Below are 19,824 nucleotides of genomic sequence, written 5' to 3'. Positions count from 1 at the left end.
TCCCAAGCCGTCTTAATTTTTTACCGGTATCAATTTGTTTTGAAATAGCAATTTTCTTTGATTTTTAGTGTGTCCACTTCAAGTTCGGTGTCGACATCGTCGTCAATATCAACATCATCAAGTGTGTCCACTTCATCGAGGTAATTACGTTTTAAATAATGATAGTTTTTTTTAGTCCCGAGCTTTAACGAAAGAAATCGTTGTTGCGTGTACGTCTTGTACAATGTAGATTCATTTTAGGCGAGAGCAAGGTGGAAGGTACTGTAGCGTTAGTGAGGATACTAGCCGATAATTGTCTAATCCCCAAATATATTTAAAGCGATCTTTTTTTTGTTTGTTTGTAGTTTGTCGACATCAAGTTCTATTTCAACATCGTCGTCGGTATCGACATCATCAAGTGTATCGACACCAACCACGACTAGTCTATCAACAGCAACTACGTCAAGGTATCAGAGAATCGAAGTTTTCTATAGCAATGTCTTGATTTAATAGTCAGATCGTTTTCTGACCTCCAATATACTGTACTTACCAAAACGCAAGGTTGAAGAGTAGTCATTACGGAGCCGGTGAAGGTTGTAAAAGTTAATTTTTAAAGATATATACCATGATGTTGTTAAAAGAAGAATTATATTAATTACATTAATAATATAAATAATCACTGATCTTTGCTCTTAGTGTGTCCACGTCAAGTTCTGTTTCGACATCATCGTCAATATCAACGTCATCGAGTGTGTCAACTTCGTCAAGGTACTACAGAATGGGGTTAACTTATTCGATCTGAAATGTTACCTAAAACGGTAGCAAAGCACAGTATAATTAACAAGAAATTTGTCTGATAAATTGAAAAATGTTTGAATGAAAATTATTTAGCTGTTTCAATTTCTTTTACGAGTGACAAAAATCAACATGTAATGTCAATTTATTGTTAAATTCTCCTTGTTCCCTTTGTAGTGTGTCAACATCAAGTTCTGTTTCAACATCGTCGTCGGTATCGACGTCGTCGAGTGTTTCGACACCCACTACAACAAGTTTGTCAACAGCGACTACCTCTAGGTATGTAAAAGTCGATAGATGGCATTGTTAGCAATAAGTATCTGTTTTCATGTTTCCCTTTCTAGTAGTTTACGATAGGTAAAAGCTCACAAACAGAACTAAACACCACAAACTATATAGACGAGATGCTGTTTTTTCCTCGCAGTCCTTGAAAAGCTCAGTATCATAAGACGTGATTTGTACATCTTTTATTTTCTGTAAATAATGGCTTTTCTTTCCTGTTAGCGTTTCAACCTCAAGTTCTGTGTCGACATCGTCGTCAATATCAACATCATCAAGTGTGTCCACTTCATCAAGGTAATGTGTTTGCTTGGCTTAAACTATTATATCAAAGCAAGATCTAGTACACTGGTATTTTCGTCACGTTCTAATGTAGTACTTGTAGTAGGTGACAAACTACAAAGTGGATAGATGACATTGTTAGCAATAAGTATCTGTTTTTATGTTTCCCTTTCTAATAGTTTACGATAGGTAAAAGCTCACAAACAGAACAAAACACCACAATCTATATAGACAAGATGCTGTTTTTTCTTCGCAGTCCTTGAAAAGCTCGGTATCATAGCACGTGATTTGTACATCTTTTATTTTCTGTAAATAATGGCTTTTCTTTCCTGCTAGTGTGTCAACCTCAAGTTCTGTGTCGACATCGTCGTCAATATCAACATCATCAAGTGTGTCCACTTCATCAAGGTAATGTGTTTGCTTGGCTTAAACTATTATATCGAAGCAAGATCTAGTACACTGGTGTTTTCGTCACGTTCTAATGTAGTTCTTGTAGTAGGTGACAAAACTAGATTACTAAAATGGCGTATTTTGATTAAGCTAAAGAACTGCTTATTAAATAATACGTTTGGCGTTGCACAATTCTCAAAGAAGGACCAGTCCATGTTACATGATAACCCTTGTAGATTTCCCAAGCCGTCTTAATTTTTTACCGGTATCAATTTGTTTTGAAATAGCAATTTTCTTTGATTTTCAGTGTGTCCACTTCAAGTTCGGTGTCGACATCGTCGTCAATATCAACATCATCAAGTGTATCCACTTCATCGAGGTAATGTGTTTGCTTGGCTTAAACTATCAGATCATAGCAAGATCTTGTACGCACTTAATTATTTGACGTTCCATTGTGCTACTTATGGTAGGCGCTAAACTAGATTACCACAATGGCGTATTATGGCTAAGCAAAAGAATTGCTAAATAAACAAAATACGTTTGGCTTTGCATACTTCTCAAACAATGACCAGTCCATGTTAGATGGCAACCCTGCTGCATTTCACAAAGCCGTCTTGTTTTATTACCGTTCTGAATTTGTTTTGAAAAGGAAATTCTCCTTGATTTTTAGTGTGTCCACTTCAAGTTCTGTGTCGACGTCATCGTCATTATCGACATCATCTAGTGCCTCTACTTCATCGAGGTAATTACGTTTTAAATAATGATAGTTTTTTTTAGTCCCGAGCTTTAACGAAAGAAATCGTTGTTGCGTGTACGTCTTGTACAATGTAGACCCATTTTAGGCGAGAGCCAGGTGCAAGGTACTGTAGCGTTAGTAAGGATACTAGCCGATAATTGTCTAATCCCCAAATATATTTAAAGCGATCTTTTTTTTGTTTGTTTGTAGTTTGTCGACATCAAGTTCTATTTCAACATCGTCGTCGGTATCGACATCATCAAGTGTATCGACACCAACCACGACTAGTCTATCAACAGCAACTACGTCAAGGTATCAGAGAATCGAAGTTTTCTATAGCAATGTCTTGATTTAATAGTCAGATCGTTTTCTGACCTCCAATATACTGTACTTACCAAAACGCAAGGTTGAAGAGTAGTCATTACGGAGCCGGTGAAGGTTGTAAAAGTTAATTTTTAAAGATATATACCATGATGTTGTTAAAAGAAGAATTATATTAATTACATTAATAATATAAATAATCACTGATCTTTGCTCTTAGTGTGTCCACGTCAAGTTCTGTTTCGACATCATCGTCAATATCAACGTCATCGAGTGTGTCAACTTCGTCAAGGTACTACAGAATGGGGTTAACTTATTCGATCTGAAATGTTACCTAAAACGGTAGCAAAGCACAGTATAATTAACAAGAAATTTGTCTGATAAATTGAAAAATGTTTGAATGAAAATTATTTAGCTGTTTCAATTTCTTTTACGAGTGACAAAAATCAACATGTAATGTCAGTTTATTGTTAAATTCTCCTTGCTCCCTTTGTAGTGTGTCAACATCAAGTTCTGTTTCAACATCGTCGTCGGTATCGACGTCGTCGAGTGTTTCGACACCCACTACAACAAGTTTGTCAACAGCGACTACCTCTAGGTATGTAAAAGTCGATAGATGACATTGTTAGCAATAAGTATCTGTTTTCATGTTTCCCTTTCTAGTAGTTTACGATAGGTAAAAGCTCACAAACAGAACTAAACACCACAAACTATATAGACGAGATGCTGTTTTTTCCTCGCAGTCCTTGAAAAGCTCAGTATCATAAGACGTGATTTGTACATCTTTTATTTTCTGTAAATAATGGCTTTTCTTTCCTGTTAGCGTTTCAACCTCAAGTTCTGTGTCGACATCGTCGTCAATATCAACATCATCAAGTGTGTCCACTTCATCAAGGTAATGTGTTTGCTTGGCTTAAACTATTATATCAAACCAAGATCTAATACACTGGTATTTTCGTCACGTTCTAATGTAGTTCTTGTAGTAGGTGACAAACTACAATGTGGATAGATGACATTGTTACCAATAAGTATCTGTTTTTATGTTTCCCTTCCTAGTAGTTCACGATAGGTAAAAGCTCACAAACAGAACAAAACACCACAAACTATATAGACAAGATGCTGTTTTTTCCTCGCAGTCCTTGAAAAGCTCGGTATCATAGCACGTGATTTGTACATCTTTTATTTTCTGTAAATAATGGCTCTTCTTTCCTGCTAGTGTGTCAACCTCAAGTTCTGTGTCGACATCGTCGTCAATATCAACATCATCAAGTGTGTCCACTTCATCGAGGTAATGTGTTTGCTTGGCTTAAACTATCAGATCATAGCAAGATCTTGTACGCACTTAATTATTTGACGTTCCATTGTGCTACTTATGGTAGGCGCTAAACTAGATTACCACAATGGCGTATTATGGCTAAGCAAAAGAATTGCTAAATAAACAAAATACGTTTGGCTTTGCATACTTCTCAAACAATGACCAGTCCATGTTAGATGGCAACCCTGCTGCATTTCACAAAGCCGTCTTGTTTTATTACCGTTCTGAATTTGTTTTGAAAAGGAAATTCTCCTTGATTTTTAGTGTGTCCACTTCAAGTTCTGTGTCGACGTCATCGTCATTATCGACATCATCTAGTGCCTCTACTTCATCGAGGTAATTACGTTTTAAATAATGATAGTTTTTTTTAGTCCCGAGCTTTAACGAAAGAAATCGTTCTCGCGTGTACGTCTTGTACAATGTAGACCCATTTTAGGCGAGAGCCAGGTGCAAGGTACTGTAGCGTTAGTTAAGATACTAGCCGATAATTGTCTTATCCCCAAATATATTTAAAGCGATGTTTTTTTTGTTTGTTTGTAGTTTGTCGACATCAAGTTCTATTTCAACATCGTCGTCGGTATCGACATCATCAAGTGTATCAACACCAACCACGACTAGTCTATCAACAGCAACTACGTCAAGGTATCAGAGAATCGAAGTTTTCTATAGCAATGTCTTGATATAATAGTCAGATCGTTTTCTGACCTCCAATATACTGTACTTACCAAAACGCAAGGTTGAAGAGTAGTCATTACGGAGCCGGTGAAGGTTGTAAAAGTTAATTTTTAAAGATATATACCATGATGTTGTTAAAAGAAGAATTATATTAATTACATTAATAATATAAATAATCACTGATCTTTGCTCTTAGTGTGTCCACGTCAAGTTCTGTTTCGACATCATCGTCAATATCAACGTCATCGAGTGTGTCAACTTCGTCAAGGTACTACAGAATGGGGTTAACTTATTCGATCTGAAATGTTACCTAAAACGGTAGCAAAGCACAGTATAATTAACAAGAAATTTGTCTGATAAATTGAAAAATGTTTGAATGAAAATTATTTAGCTGTTTCAATTTCTTTTACGAGTGACAAAAATCAACATGTAATGTCAATTTATTGTGAAATTCTCCTTGCTCCCTTTGTAGTGTGTCAACATCAAGTTCTGTTTCAACATCGTCGTCGGTATCGACGTCGTCGAGTGTTTCGACACCCACTACAACAAGTTTGTCAACAGCGACTACCTCTAGGTATGTAAAAGTCGATAGATGACATTGTTAGCAATAAGTATCTGTTTTCATGTTTCCCTTTCTAGTAGTTTACGATAGGTAAAAGCTCACAAACAGAACTAAACACCACAAACTATATAGACGAGATGCTGTTTTTTCCTCGCAGTCCTTGAAAAGCTCAGTATCATAAGACGTGATTTGTACATCTTTTATTTTCTGTAAATAATGGCTTTTCTTTCCTGTTAGCGTTTCAACCTCAAGTTCTGTGTCGACATCGTCGTCAATATCAACATCATCAAGTGTGTCCACTTCATCAAGGTAATGTGTTTGCTTGGCTTAAACTATTATATCAAACCAAGATCTAATACACTGGTATTTTCGTCACGTTCTAATGTAGTTCTTGTAGTAGGTGACAAAACTAGATTACTAAAATGGCGTATTTTGATTAAGCTAAAGAACTGCTTATTAAATAATACGTTTGGCGTTGCACAATTCTCAAGGAAGGACCAGTCCATGTTACATGATAACCCTTGTAGATTTCCCAAGCCGTCTTAATTTCTTACCGGTATGAATTTGTTTTGAAATAGCAATTTTCTTTGATTTTTAGTGTGTCCACTTCAAGTTCGGTGTCGACATCGTCGTCAATATCAACATCATCAAGCGTCTCCACTTCATCAAGGTAATGTGTTTGCCTAGCAGAAACTCTTATATCAAAGCAAGATCTAGTACACTGGTATTTTCGTCACGTTCTAATGTAGTTCTTGTAGTAGGTGACAAAACTAGATTACTAAAATGGCGTATTTTGATTAAGCTAAAGAACTGCTTATTAAATAATACGTTTGGTGTTGCACAATTCTCAAAGAAGGACCAGTCCATGTTACATGATAACCCTTGTAGATTTCCCAAGCCGTCTTAATTTCTTACCGGTATGAATTTGTTTTGAAATAGCAATTTTCTTTGATTTTTAGTGTGTCCACTTCAAGTTCGGTGTCGACATCGTCGTCAATATCAACATCATCAAGTGTGTCCACTTCATCGAGGTAATGTGTTTGCTTGGCTTAAACTATCAGATCATAGCAAGATCTTGTACGCACTTAATTATTTGACGTTCCATTGTGCTACTTATGGTAGGCGCTAAACTAGATTACCACAATGGCGTATTATGGCTAAGCAAAAGAATTGCTAAATAAACAAAATACGTTTGGCTTTGCATACTTCTCAAACAATGAACAGTCCATGTTAGATGGCAACCCTGCTGCATTTCACAAAGCCGTCTTGTTTTATTACCGTTCTGAATTTGTTTTGAAAAGGAAATTCTCCTTGATTTTTAGTGTGTCCACTTCAAGTTCTGTGTCGACGTCATCGTCATTATCGACATCATCTAGTGCCTCTACTTCATCGAGGTAATTACGTTTTAAATAATGATAGTTTTTTTTAGTCCCGAGCTTTAACGAAAGAAATCGTTGTTGCGTGTACGTCTTGTACAATGTAGACCCATTTTAGGCGAGAGCCAGGTGCAAGGTACTGTAGCGTTAGTAAGGATACTAGCCGATAATTGTCTAATCCCCAAATATATTTAAAGCGATCTTTTTTTTGTTTGTTTGTAGTTTGTCGACATCAAGTTCTATTTCAACATCGTCGTCGGTATCGACATCATCAAGTGTATCAACACCAACCACGACTAGTCTATCAACAGCAACTACGTCAAGGTATCAGAGAATCGAAGTTTTCTATAGCAATGTCTTGATATAATAGTCAGATCGTTTTCTGACCTCCAATATACTGTACTTACCAAAACGCAAGGTTGAAGAGTAGTCATTACGGAGCCGGTGAAGGTTGTAAAAGTTAATTTTTAAAGATATATACCATGATGTTGTTAAAAGAAGAATTATATTAATTACATTAATAATATAAATAATCACTGATCTTTGCTCTTAGTGTGTCCACGTCAAGTTCTGTTTCGACATCATCGTCAATATCAACGTCATCGAGTGTGTCAACTTCGTCAAGGTACTACAGAATGGGGTTAACTTATTCGATCTGAAATGTTACCTAAAACGGTAGCAAAGCACAGTATAATTAACAAGAAATTTGTCTGATAAATTGAAAAATGTTTGAATGAAAATTATTTAGCTGTTTCAATTTCTTTTACGAGTGACAAAAATCAACATGTAATGTCAATTTATTGTGAAATTCTCCTTGCTCCCTTTGTAGTGTGTCAACATCAAGTTCTGTTTCAACATCGTCGTCGGTATCGACGTCGTCGAGTGTTTCGACACCCACTACAACAAGTTTGTCAACAGCGACTACCTCTAGGTATGTAAAAGTCGATAGATGACATTGTTAGCAATAACTATCTGTTTTCATGTTTCCCTTTCTAGTAGTTTACGATAGGTAAAAGCTCACAAACAGAACAAAACACCACAAACTATATAGACAAGATGCTGTTTTTTCCTCGCAGTCCTTGAAAAGCTCAGTATCATAACATATGATTTGTACATCTTTGAATTTCTGTAAATAATGGCTCTTCTTTCCGGCTAGTGTGTCAACCTCAAGTTCTGTGTCGACATCGTCGTCAATATCAACATCATCAAGTGTGTCCACTTCATCAAGGTAATGTGTTTGCTTGGCTTAAACTATTATATCAAAGCAAGATCTAGTACACTGGTATTTTCGTCACGTTCTAATGTAGTTCTTGTAGTAGGTGACAAAACTAGATTATTAAATGGCGTATTTTGATTAAGCTAAAGAACTGCTTATTAAATAATACGTTTGGCGTTGCACCATTCTCAAACAAGGACCAGTCCATGTTACATGATAACCCTCGTAGATTTCCCAAGCCGTCTTAATTTCTTACCGGTATCAATTTGTTTTGAAATAGCAATTTTCTTTGATTTTTAGTGTGTCCACTTCAAGTTCGGTGTCGACATCGTCGTCAATATCAACATCATCAAGCGTCTCCACTTCATCAAGGTAATGTGTTTGCCTAGCAGAAACTCTTATATCAAAGCAAGATCTAGTACACTGGTATTTTCGTCACGTTTTAATGTAGTTCTTGTAGTAGGTGACAAAACTAGATTACTAAAATGGCGTATTTTGATTAAGCTAAAGAACTGCTTATTAAATAATACGTTTGGCGTTGCACAATTCTCAAAGAAGGACCAGTCCATGTTACATGATAACCCTTGTAGATTTCCCAAGCCGTCTTAATTTTTTACCGGTATCAATTTGTTTTGAAATAGCAATTTTCTTTGATTTTTAGTGTGTCCACTTCAAGTTCGGTGTCGACATCGTCGTCAATATCAACATCATCAAGTGTGTCCACTTCATCGAGGTAACGTGTTTGCTTGGCTTAAACTATCAGATCATAGCAAGATCTTGTACGCACTTAATTATTTGACGTTCCATTGTGCTACTTATGGTAGGCGCTAAACTAGATTACCACAATGGCGTATTATGGCTAAGCAAAAGAATTGCTAAATAAACAAAATACGTTTGGCTTTGCATACTTCTCAAACAATGACCAGTCCATGTTAGATGGCAACCCTGCTGCATTTCACAAAGCCGTCTTATTTTATTACCGTTATGAATTTGTTTTGAAAAGGAAATTCTCCTTGATTTTTAGTGTGTCCACTTCAAGTTCTGTGTCGACGTCATCGTCATTATCGACATCATCTAGTGCCTCTACTTCATCGAGGTAATTACGTTTTAAATAATCATAGCTTTTTTTAGTCCCGAGCTTTAACGAAAGAAATCGTTGTTGCGTGTACGTCTTGTACAATGTAGACCCATTTTAGGCGAGAGCCAGGTGCAAGGTACTGTAGCGTTAGTAAGGATACTAGCCGATAATTGTCTAATCCCCAAATATATTTAAAGCGATCTTTTTTTTGTTTGTTTGTAGTTTGTCGACATCAAGTTCTATTTCAACATCGTCGTCGGTATCGACATCATCAAGTGTATCGACACCAACCACGACTAGTCTATCAACAGCAACTACGTCAAGGTATCAGAGAATCGAAGTTTTCTATAGCAATGTCTTGATTTAATAGTCAGATCGTTTTCTGACCTCCAATATACTGTACTTACCAAAACGCAAGGTTGAAGAGTAGTCATTACGGAGCCGGTGAAGGTTGTAAAAGTTAATTTTTAAAGATATATACCATGATGTTGTTAAAAGAAGAATTGTATTAATTACCTTAATAATATAAATAATCACTGATCTTTGCTCTTAGTGTGTCCACGTCAAGTTCTGTTTCGACATCATCGTCAATATCAACGTCATCGAGTGTGTCAACTTCGTCAAGGTACTACAGAATGGGGTTAACTTATTCGATCTGAAATGTTACCTAAAACGGTAGCAAAGCACAGTATAATTAACAAGAAATTTGTCTGATAAATTGAAAAATGTTTGAATGAAAATTATTTAGCTGTTTCAATTTCTTTTACGAGTGACAAAAATCAACATGTAATGTCAATTTATTGTTAAATTCTCCTTGCTCCCTTTGTAGTGTGTCAACATCAAGTTCTGTTTCAACATCGTCGTCGGTATCGACGTCGTCGAGTGTTTCGACACCCACTACAACAAGTTTGTCAACAGCGACTACCTCTAGGTATGTAAAAGTCGATAGATGACATTGTTAGCAATAAGTATCTGTTTTCATGTTTCCCTTTCTAGTAGTTTACGATAGGTAAAAGCTCACAAACAGAACTAAACACCACAAACTATATAGACAAGATGCTGTTTTTTCCTCGCAGTCCTTGAAAAGCTCAGTATCATAAGACGTGATTTGTACATCTTTGAATTTCTGTAAATAATGGCTTTTCTTTCCTGTTATTGTGTCAACCTCAAGTTCTGTGTCGACATCGTCGTCAATATCAACATCATCAAGTGTGTCCACTTCATCAAGGTGATAAAGGATTATCTGATGAAGTTGGCATTAATTTTAACTTAATCTAAGAAGCTCTGTTTTTCCTTTTGCCATTCAACGTCAGGTTCGTTGTCGACATCGTTTTCAATATCAACATCATCAATTGTGTCCACTTCATTAATGTAATGTGTTTTTTAGGCTTAGACTATTAGATCAAAGGGAGATGTAGACACTTTTAGTTTCCTTGCCTTGGAGACTTTTAAAAGTTCAGTCTCAACAGCAACAACAACTTTATTATGACTCGCATATTTACAATTTACAAGTGTCTTAACCCATGTGTTTTTTATTTGTAGCCATTAGCTGAGAACTGTTTTGAATTGTTACATTTCAGAACGGCTTTGAGTTTTTTAACCAATAACTTTTTGTTCCGTTTAGTGTGTCAACGTCTAGTTCTGTGTCGACTTCCTCATCAATATCAACATCATCAAGTGTGTCCACTTCACCAAGGTAATGAAATATTAAATAATTGTAAATGACATATTTATTTTTTCAGCAACGATTGTGCAAGCTTGTATACTCAGTTTAGCTGAAATACTGGTCTAGAATAACAATATTTTCCTGATATCGAAATATAAAAATGACTTAAGCTCTTGCTGTATTAAACTTTCCTTTTGTTTGTTTCTATTGTGTCAACAACAAGTTCTGTTTCATCATCGTCTGGAAGTCATGGGGGACAGACAGTGACTAAGAAATCAGCGAGATTCACTACCTTTTCTTCGACTAAATCGACAACATCAAAAATTATCACTATAACAAGCAGGTTGGTAACCTTTACTGTTGTTGTGTCCATTATGGACAAAGGAGCATGCAAATACTATACTTTCGCTTTGTTTTTGTTCTAGAACTTTACTTAGAATAACAAATGACTAATAACTTTTAAAACTTTCCTGGTAAAACATCCTCTTGGGGCAGGTGTAGAAATGGAGTTGTAGACTGCAGTTTTTTCCCTGGTCAGTCTCACTGTGTTTTGTTGAAAATACGCGAATCTTTTGATCTCCCTCAGTAATAAATTAAAAGTGAGACCACGAGCCTAGACAAGACGTCTTTGAAAGGGAAAAAAATTGTTCATGGCTTCTAACCTACTTTAAAAATTCTAGATGTTGCATTGTTATCATTGCAGTCCATGTTTACTTTGTGTCCGGTTTAAACTGTAGATACCTAAGCCTCTATACCAAATTAAATTATACCAAGAATTTTGGAAGGAAAAAACTTTCACAACGTCAAATTGCTAGCGTCCGAATCACGTTTTGAAAGGTACAAGTCAGTGGTTTTTTTTTGTTCGCTTATTCAATTTGTTCCTAAGTTTCCGGACCGAAGGGCTAAAAAACCTGTCTGCGCTTTGCAATATTGAGTTGCAGTGAAACGTTGCAGAACATTTTCGAAATCGGATTTTTAAAAAATGTGGAGTGATCGTACAAAAATCGTCTTTGGAGAAAAAATTTCCGAACGAAACAACCTTTTGTTGTTTGTATGTTAAGGTAGCTGCTGTCCAAATTTGAAAGCAAACTATCAAATTCGCTTGGACTTGTAGCTTGCAAAAGATAATTCGAACGCTCTCATTTAGAGGTCAAGACAAATTCGACAATTCATTTTCTTTCGAAATTCTTCGCCGGTATAGTTTTATAGCCACCTAAATAAGCTTAGACTTTATACAGGGATTTAGGTATCTACAGTCTAAACCGGACGCACTACATCACTAGGACGTTAGACAGGTATACAGTAACATTAAAATGAGTTGTTGGAGTGGGGACACGATATTAGAGAATCAATGGTTGCAAACATCCAATAAACTGTAGTTTTCTTCACTGTTTACATTTTACTAGTTACTCTTAAGTTATTTTATATTTACTTTTAACTATCCCCCTAAAGTTTAAATCTATTTGAAACTAACAAACAGTATTTTGCTCTTTCGCGTCTCTAGTTCAAGTGTGACCACTAGTTCAAGGTAATGTATTTGGTTCGCTTCAACTATTAGATCAAAGTAAGATCTTGTACACTACAATTTTCCTCACGTTGAAATTCACTGCTTGTAGTAGATAACTAAACTGGATTACCAAAAGGGCTTATTCGAGTTAAGCAAAAGAATTGCTTAAAATAATCAATAAGTTTGGCTTTACATGATTCTCAGAGAAGGACCAATCCATATATCATGGTAACCCCGCTTGATTTCACAAAGCCGTCATATTTTGTTGCCGTTATCGATTTTGTTTTAAAAATAGCAATTTTCTTTGACTTTAGTGTGTCTACTTCAAGTTCTGTGTCGACATCATCGTCAGTATCAACATCATCAAGTGTGTCCACTTCATCAAGGTAATGTGTAATTACTATTTTAAGTGAGGTTATATTTTTATCTCAATTAAAACAAACAAAGTTTAGTCTATAAGTTTCCAAAATTAAATAGTGCTTATAGAGAATTGATGTCGAAATTAAAACTTTCCTTGACTTATCTATTTTCGCAGCTTATAAGAATAACTCTCTAACGTTTATGATGGTGATCGATTTTCCTGTTTTTAGTGTGTCCACTTCAAGTTCTTTGTCGACATCATCGACAGTCTCAACGTCATCAAGTGTGTCCACTTCGTCAAGGTAACGGAACATAACCACTTAAAAGGTTTACCAATTTATCTCAAACTTATATTTATACACTTTTTTTGTTTATTCAACTTCAATTTCGGTGTCGACATCATCGCCACTATCATTAATTCTGTCAACTTCGTCAACGAAACAATTAGTATTTTATTTCTAACTGAAGTTGTAATGTAAATTTCAATGACCTAACCCAAAGAACTGTAATATTATTAAAAAATGATCAGTCATACTCAGTAATCTTGAAGTTTCAAGCAATCTTGCTAATGAGCATTATTCACTCTTTCCGGAATAAATAATACGCGATCCAAACAAAAACAAAATGGCCGACTCACGTCTCTGAATCTGAAATCCTGAGAATACAAGAAGATTCTGTACCAGAAAATACAAAGTGGGCTGTGAAATTTGGCCTGAAAGTTTTCAAAGAATAAAAAAAAACTTACCGAAGTTCGCCGGACTTTCCAGCAGTTTCAGTAAACGTCCTTGGCAATCACAGATTTCATCAATCTAAGCAAATCGCTCTTCACCCGGCATTATCAGAAATGAATACCGCAAGGTTCATCGGCAGAAACATCAAGTGCTATTAAACGAAGCATCTCCACGAGTATTCAAGAGAACGTCTTTGTGCAACAAAACATCCAGTTTTCAACACAGTCTTGTGCACACGGTATAATTTCACGTTGATCCTTCGGAAACAACTTTTTCAAGTTTTTCAAATCAAGTGCAATTGAAACCTGGATTGAATGGTGAAATTGGTTTCCAACTGCTCATTTGATCGGTGTTAAAAGACCATTTTGGTAGATTTTGACAAGGATTTTATCCAATGTTAGCTAAATTTGCCACGTTTGAAGAATCTGTTACTAGATTCACGCATGCTTCCCGCTCCTTGCACATATTTTTACAAATGAATTGCGAGGTCAATTAGGTCGACTTTTAATGGTTTTCTTTTCGTCTGTTATTGAGATCACTTCGTGTGAACAGACTAAAACAATTATTCTTTTAATCTCGGTTAATACCGGCAGAATATTTACGTCCATTTCAAAGAAAAATAATTTTTTAAATACTTTGGTGACAAGTTAAAACGAATGAAATTGTGTGTAAACGATTCTTCCACCATGAAAACCCAGTTTAGGAGAATAACAAGTGGAACGAAGCCTTCGTAAACATACTTAACGATAATTTTCTAATCCTCAAATATAATAATGATTCAAAACGATCTTTCTTTTTGTGTTTGTAGTTTGTCGACATCAAGTTCTGTTTCAACATCGTCGTCGGTATCGACATCATCAAGTGTATCGACACCAACCACGACTAGTCTATCAACAGCAACCACGTCAAGGTATCAGAGAATCCATGTTTTCAGTAATATCTTGATAAAATAGTGAGATAGTTTCTAGACCTCTTAATGTAATATATACCACTTTCCAAAGCGCCAGGCTGATGACTGACCATAATGAAATGAAATTTTCCGATAGGTTAGTTTGAAACATACGAAATGATGAATTTGTTTCAAGACATTCACAAGTCCTCGCCCTGATTAAAATCATATCAATAATCTCTGAACCTTCCTTTCAGTGTCTCAACTTCAAGTTCTGTGTCGACATCATCGTCAATATCAACGTCATCAAGTGTGTCAACTTCGTCGAGGTATAACAGAGTATGCTTAACTAATTCGATTTGTAAAATTACTTTAACCCGTAGCACAGTATAATGGTTGAATGCAAATTATTAAGGTGTATAACTTTTCTCTTCAAGTGACAAAAATCAACATTTGACGATTCATGTGGAAATTCTCGTTTCCTTTCTAGTATTTCAACATCAAGTTCTATTTCAACATCGTCGTCGGCATCGACATCATCGAGTGTTTCGACACCCACTACGACCAGTTTGTCAACAGCAACTACGTCTAGGTATGGAGGAATCAACAGATAGTATAGTCAACAACAAGCTTTTGTTTTTACTAGTCTATTTTTAACGCTTTACTATAGTTATCACTTACTTTTGGAACGCTCATCGTGAATTCATCTCAAAGATAGGTACTAACGAAGTGGCATTTATGCGTCATGCAGACCTTCACAAGCTCTTCATCTTAACACTTATGATTTGTATTTGGAAGTGACTTGTTTCTGTTCAGTGTCTTGAACGTTTTTTTCCTGGGAATGTTCAAATGCCTCAAAGTAATCACTGTACTTTCCTTGTAGTGTCTCAACTTCAAGTTCTGTCTCGACATCATCGTCAATATCAACATCATCAAGTGTGTCCACTTCGTCAAGGTAGCAATGAAGTTATAGTATATTATGATAGAAGTAATGATTGCATCAAGTATCCAACTATAAGAATTCCAGAAAAGCAACCTTTTAAGAGCTCATCTCGGGAACAGGAAGTGATGATCTTCCGTGTTTGTTTGTTTTTTTTTTCTCTAGTGTGTCGACATTTAGTTCTGTTTCAACATCATCGTCAATATCGACGTCATCGAGTGTGTCCCCTTCATCAAGATAAATAATTTAGCTTTCACAGGCTTAGTTGAGCCTTTAATTTTATGATCTTGAATTGTGTTAATGGAGTATCGATGTCGAAATTAAACTTTTCCTGGAGTTACTTTTTCAGTTCACAACCGACAAGAAAAATTCTGTATCGTTTGCTGTATGATGATAATTGATTTTTCTCTTTAAGTGTCTCCACTTCAAGTTCTGTGTCGACATCATCGTCAGTATCAACGTCATCAAGTGTGTCCACTTCGTCAAGGTAGCGATTAATTTTATAGTACCTTATGTGAGTTTTGATGATTGCTTCAAGTATCCAACTATGAGAACTGAGAATGGTATTAATTTGCTTATCGTTTAAACAACTTTTTTTAATTACTGAAGAAAAGCAACCTTTTAAAAAGTCATCTCAGGAATATAAAGTGATGATCTTCCGTTTTTTTCTAGTGCATCCACATCTAGTTCTGTTTCAACATCATCTTCAATATCGACGTCATCGAGTGTGTCCACTTCATCAAGGTAAAGACTGATTATTAGTTTAATTTAGCTTCCCTTGTTGGATAATACAAACAAAATTTAAGATATTTTTACGATACTCGATGATTTTTAAGATAATTTATATTGCCTGGTAAGGCTTATAATCAATTCAGTCCTGAACTAGGCTACCTTAGGCTTCGTTGAATCTATAATTTCAGAATCTTGAATTGTGTTCATTGAGTAATGATGTCGAAATTAAACTTTTCCTGGAGTTGTTATTTTCACTACTGATAAGAAAAACTCTCGTTATCGTTTGCTGTATGATGGTAATGGATTCTTGATTTTTAGTGTCTCCACTTCAAGTTCTGTGTCGACATCATCGTCAATATCAACATCATCAAGTGTGTCCACTTCATCAAGGTAATAAAACATTATCCAATTAAGGTTTGCTTGTCTGTTTTTGAGATCACTTCGTCTGTATATAATAAAACAATTAATCTTTTCAATCTCGGGGAATAGTAGTGGCAGAATATTTATCTCCATTTCAAAGAATAATTTTTAAAGAGTCATAGGTTACAGCGAATGAGATAGTTGTTGTGTGAACGATTCTTGCACTATGTAGACCTAGTTTAGGGGAGTACCAGGTGGAACGTAACGTTCGTAAAGACACTTAGGCGATAATTTTCTAATCCTTAAACATAATGAACGATCTTTCTCTTTGTTTCCAGTTTGTCCACATCAAGTTCTATTTCAACATCGTCGTCGGTATCGACATCATCAAGTGTATCGACACCCACTACGACTAGTCTATCAACAGCAACCACGTCAAGGTATTAGAGAATCCATGTTTTTAGGAATATCTTGATGAAATAGTGAGATAGCTTTCTTGACCTCTTAATGTTATATATACCACTTCCAAAGCGCCAGACTGAAGACTGGCCATTATGAAATGAAGTTTTCAAAGGTTAACTTCAATCATATATATCGTGATTTTCGTTTATTAAAGAGATTCTTAAGTCCTTGAACTCATTAAATTCATCGTAATAATCTTTGAACTTTCCTTTTAGTGTCTCAACTTCAAGTTCTGTGTCGACATCATCGTCAATATCAACGTCATCAAGTGTGTCAACTTCGTCGAGGTATAACAGAGTATGCTTAACTAATTCGATTTGTAAAATTACTTTAACCCGTAGCACAGTATAATGGTTGAATGCAAATTATTAAGGTGTATAACTTTTCTCTTCAAGTGACAAAAATCAACATTTGACGATTCATGTGGAAATTCTCGTTTCCTTTCTAGTATTTCAACATCAAGTTCTATTTCAACATCGTCGTCGGCATCGACATCATCGAGTGTTTCGACACCCACTACGACCAGTTTGTCAACAGCAACTACGTCTAGGTATGGAGGAATCAACAGATAGTATAGTCAACAACAAGCTTTTGTTTTTACTAGTCTATTTTTAACGCTTTACTATAGTTATCACTTACTTTTGGAACGCTCATCGTGAATTCATTTCAAAGATAGGTACTAGCGAAGTTGCATTTTTGCGTCATGCAGACCTTCACAAGCTCTTCATCTTAACACTTATGATTTGTATTTGGAAGTGACTTGTTTCTGTTCAGTGTCTTGAACGTTTTTTTTCCTAGGAATGTTCAAATGCCTCAAAGTAATCACTGTACTTTCCTTGTAGTGTCTCAACTTCAAGTTCTGTCTCGACATCATCGTCAATATCAACATCATCAAGTGTGTCCACTTCGTCAAGGTAGCAATGAAGTTATAGTATATTATGATAGAAGTAATGATTGCATCAAGTATCCAACTATAAGAATTCCAGAAAAGCAACCTTTTAAGAGCTCATCTCGGGAACAGGAAGTGATGATCTTCCGTGTTTGTTTGTTTTTTTTTTTTCTCTAGTGTGTCGACATCTAGTTCTGTTTCAACATCATCGTCAATATCGACGTCATCGAGTGTGTCCACTTCATCAAGGTAAATAATTTAGCTTTCACAGGCTTAGTTGAGCCTTTAATTTTATGATCTTGAATTGTGTTAATGGAGTATCGATGTCGAAATTAAACTTTTCCTGGAGTTACTTTTTCAGTTCACAACCGACAAGAAAAATTCTGTATCGTTTGCTGTATGATGATAATTGATTTTTCTCTTTAAGTGTCTCCACTTCAAGTTCTGTGTCGACATCATCGTCAGTATCAACGTCATCAAGTGTGTCCACTTCGTCAAGGTAGCGATTAATTTTATAGTACCTTATGTGAGTTTTGATGATTGCTTCAAGTATCCAACTATGAGAACTGAGAATGGTATTAATTTGCTTATCGTTTAAACAACTTTTTTTAATTACTGAAGAAAAGCAACCTTTTAAAAAGTCATCTCAGGAATATAAAGTGATGATCTGCCGTTTTTTTCTAGTGTATCCACATCTAGTTCTGTTTCAACATCATCTTCAATATCGACGTCATCGAGTGTGTCCACTTCATCAAGGTAAAGACTGATTATTAGTTTAATTTAGCTTCCCTTGTTGGATAATACAAACAAAATTTAAGATATTTTTACGATACTCGATGATTTTTAAGATAATTTATATTGCCTGATAAGGCTTAAAATCAATTCAGTCCTGAACTAGGCTACCTTAGGCTTCGTTGAATCTATAATTTCAGAATCTTGAATTGTGTTCATTGAGTAATGATGTCGAAATTAAACTTTTCCTGGAGTTGTTATTTTCACTACTGATAAGAAAAACTCTCGTTATCGTTTGCTGTATGATGGTAATGGATTCTTGATTTTTAGTGTCTCCACTTCAAGTTCTGTGTCGACATCATCGTCAATATCAACATCATCAAGTGTGTCCACTTCATCAAGGTAATAAAACATTATCCAATTAAGGTTTGCTTGTCTGTTTTTGAGATCACTTCGTCTGTATATAATAAAACAATTAATCTTTTCAATCTCGGGGAATAGTAGTGGCAGAATATTTATCTCCATTTCAAAGAATAATTTTTAAAGAGTCATAGGTTACAGCGAATGAGATAGTTGTTGTGTGAACGATTCTTGCACTATGTAGACCTAGTTTAGGGGAGTACCAGGTGGAACGTAACGTTCGTAAAGACACTTAGGCGATAATTTTCTAATCCTTAAACATAATGAACGATCTTTCTCTTTGTTTCCAGTTTGTCCACATCAAGTTCTATTTCAACATCGTCGTCGGTATCGACATCATCAAGTATATCGACACCCACTACGACTAGTCTATCAACAGCAACCACGTCCAGGTATTAGAGAATCCATGTTTTTAGGAATATCTTGATGAAATAGTGAGATAGCTTTCTTGACCTCTTAATGTTATATATACCACTTCCAAAGCGCCAGACTGAAGACTGGCCATTATGAAATGAAGTTTTCAAAGGTTAACTTCAATCATATATATCGTGATTTTCGTTTATTAAAGAGATTCTTAAGTCCTTGAACTCATTAAATTCATCGTAATAATCTTTGAACTTTCCTTTTAGTGTCTCAACTTCAAGTTCTGTGTCGACATCATCGTCAATATCAACGTCATCAAGTGTGTCAACTTCGTCGAGGTATAACAGAGTATGCTTAACTAATTCGATTTGTAAAATTACTTTAACCCGTAGCACAGTATAATGGTTGAATGCAAATTATTAAGGTGTATAACTTTTCTCTTCAAGTGACAAAAATCAACATTTGACGATTCATGTGGAAATTCTCGTTTCCTTTCTAGTATTTCAACATCAAGTTCTATTTCAACATCGTCGTCGGCATCGACATCATCGAGTGTTTCGACACCCACTACGACCAGTTTGTCAACAGCAACTACGTCTAGGTATGGAGGAATCAACAGATAGTATAGTCAACAACAAGCTTTTGTTTTTACTAGTCTATTTTTAACGCTTTACTATAGTTATCACTTACTTTTGGAACGCTCATCGTGAATTCATTTCAAAGATAGGTACTAGCGAAGTTGCATTTTTGCGTCATGCAGACCTTCACA

At 35.6% G+C, this 19,824-nt stretch overlaps 4 protein-coding genes across 10 annotated transcripts in view; all 4 read left to right on the top strand.

Annotated features, from left to right (window-relative positions):
* Nucleotides 1-1,762, top strand: part of LOC145470238 (uncharacterized) — a 92,037-nt gene extending 90,275 nt beyond the window's left edge. For all 4 annotated transcript variants that reach the window (XM_081454066.1, XM_081454065.1, XM_081454067.1 and 1 more), the window contains 3 exons: nt 676-747; nt 952-1,053; nt 1,672-1,762. In XM_081454066.1, the coding sequence (XP_081310192.1) occupies nt 676-747; nt 952-1,053; nt 1,672-1,747 (250 nt within the window). In that variant the 3' untranslated portion in view covers nt 1,748-1,762. The remainder of the gene's footprint in view (nt 1-675; nt 748-951; nt 1,054-1,671) is intronic.
* Nucleotides 1,763-2,300: 538 nt separating this feature from the next.
* LOC145469194 (uncharacterized) lies at nt 2,301-5,449 on the top strand. Its single transcript, XM_081452890.1, has 9 exons — nt 2,301-2,467; nt 2,672-2,773; nt 3,003-3,074; nt 3,279-3,380; nt 3,999-4,070; nt 4,362-4,433; nt 4,638-4,739; nt 4,969-5,040; nt 5,245-5,449. Exons 1-9 carry the CDS (start codon nt 2,301-2,303, stop codon nt 5,366-5,368), a joined length of 885 nt encoding a protein of 294 aa, XP_081309016.1. The 3' UTR covers nt 5,369-5,449.
* A 307-nt stretch (nt 5,450-5,756) lies between these two features.
* Nucleotides 5,757-19,824, top strand: part of LOC145469193 (uncharacterized) — a 47,102-nt gene continuing 33,034 nt past the window's right edge. Inside the window, exons 1-9 of the mRNA XM_081452889.1 lie at nt 5,757-5,761; nt 5,933-6,004; nt 6,294-6,365; nt 6,657-6,728; nt 6,933-7,034; nt 7,264-7,335; nt 7,540-7,641; nt 7,867-7,938; nt 12,492-12,563. Of these exons, the coding sequence (XP_081309015.1) occupies nt 5,757-5,761; nt 5,933-6,004; nt 6,294-6,365; nt 6,657-6,728; nt 6,933-7,034; nt 7,264-7,335; nt 7,540-7,641; nt 7,867-7,938; nt 12,492-12,563 (641 nt within the window). The remainder of the gene's footprint in view (nt 5,762-5,932; nt 6,005-6,293; nt 6,366-6,656; nt 6,729-6,932; nt 7,035-7,263; nt 7,336-7,539; nt 7,642-7,866; nt 7,939-12,491; nt 12,564-19,824) is intronic.
* LOC145470239 (uncharacterized) lies at nt 8,682-11,319 on the top strand. Of its 4 annotated transcripts, none has more exons than XM_081454071.1 (5): nt 8,682-9,022; nt 9,227-9,328; nt 9,558-9,629; nt 10,176-10,232; nt 10,894-11,319. In XM_081454071.1, the coding sequence occupies exons 1-5, from the start codon at nt 8,856-8,858 to the stop codon at nt 11,093-11,095; spliced, it is 600 nt and encodes a 199-aa protein (XP_081310197.1). In that variant the 5' UTR covers nt 8,682-8,855; the 3' UTR covers nt 11,096-11,319. The 4 variants fall into 4 exon arrangements, with proteins under 4 accessions (XP_081310197.1, XP_081310198.1, XP_081310199.1 ...); XM_081454072.1 differs by having other exon boundaries at nt 10,629-10,942; XM_081454073.1 differs by lacking the exons at nt 10,176-10,232; nt 10,894-11,319 and adding an exon at nt 9,834-10,164.

Source organism: Orbicella franksi, chromosome 15 (assembly GCF_964199315.1).
Source record: "Orbicella franksi chromosome 15, jaOrbFran1.1, whole genome shotgun sequence".
Classification (NCBI taxonomy): domain Eukaryota; kingdom Metazoa; phylum Cnidaria; class Anthozoa; order Scleractinia; family Merulinidae; genus Orbicella; species Orbicella franksi.
Note: the sequence above shows the minus strand (reverse complement) of the source record. Positions and strands in the feature narration are given on the sequence as shown.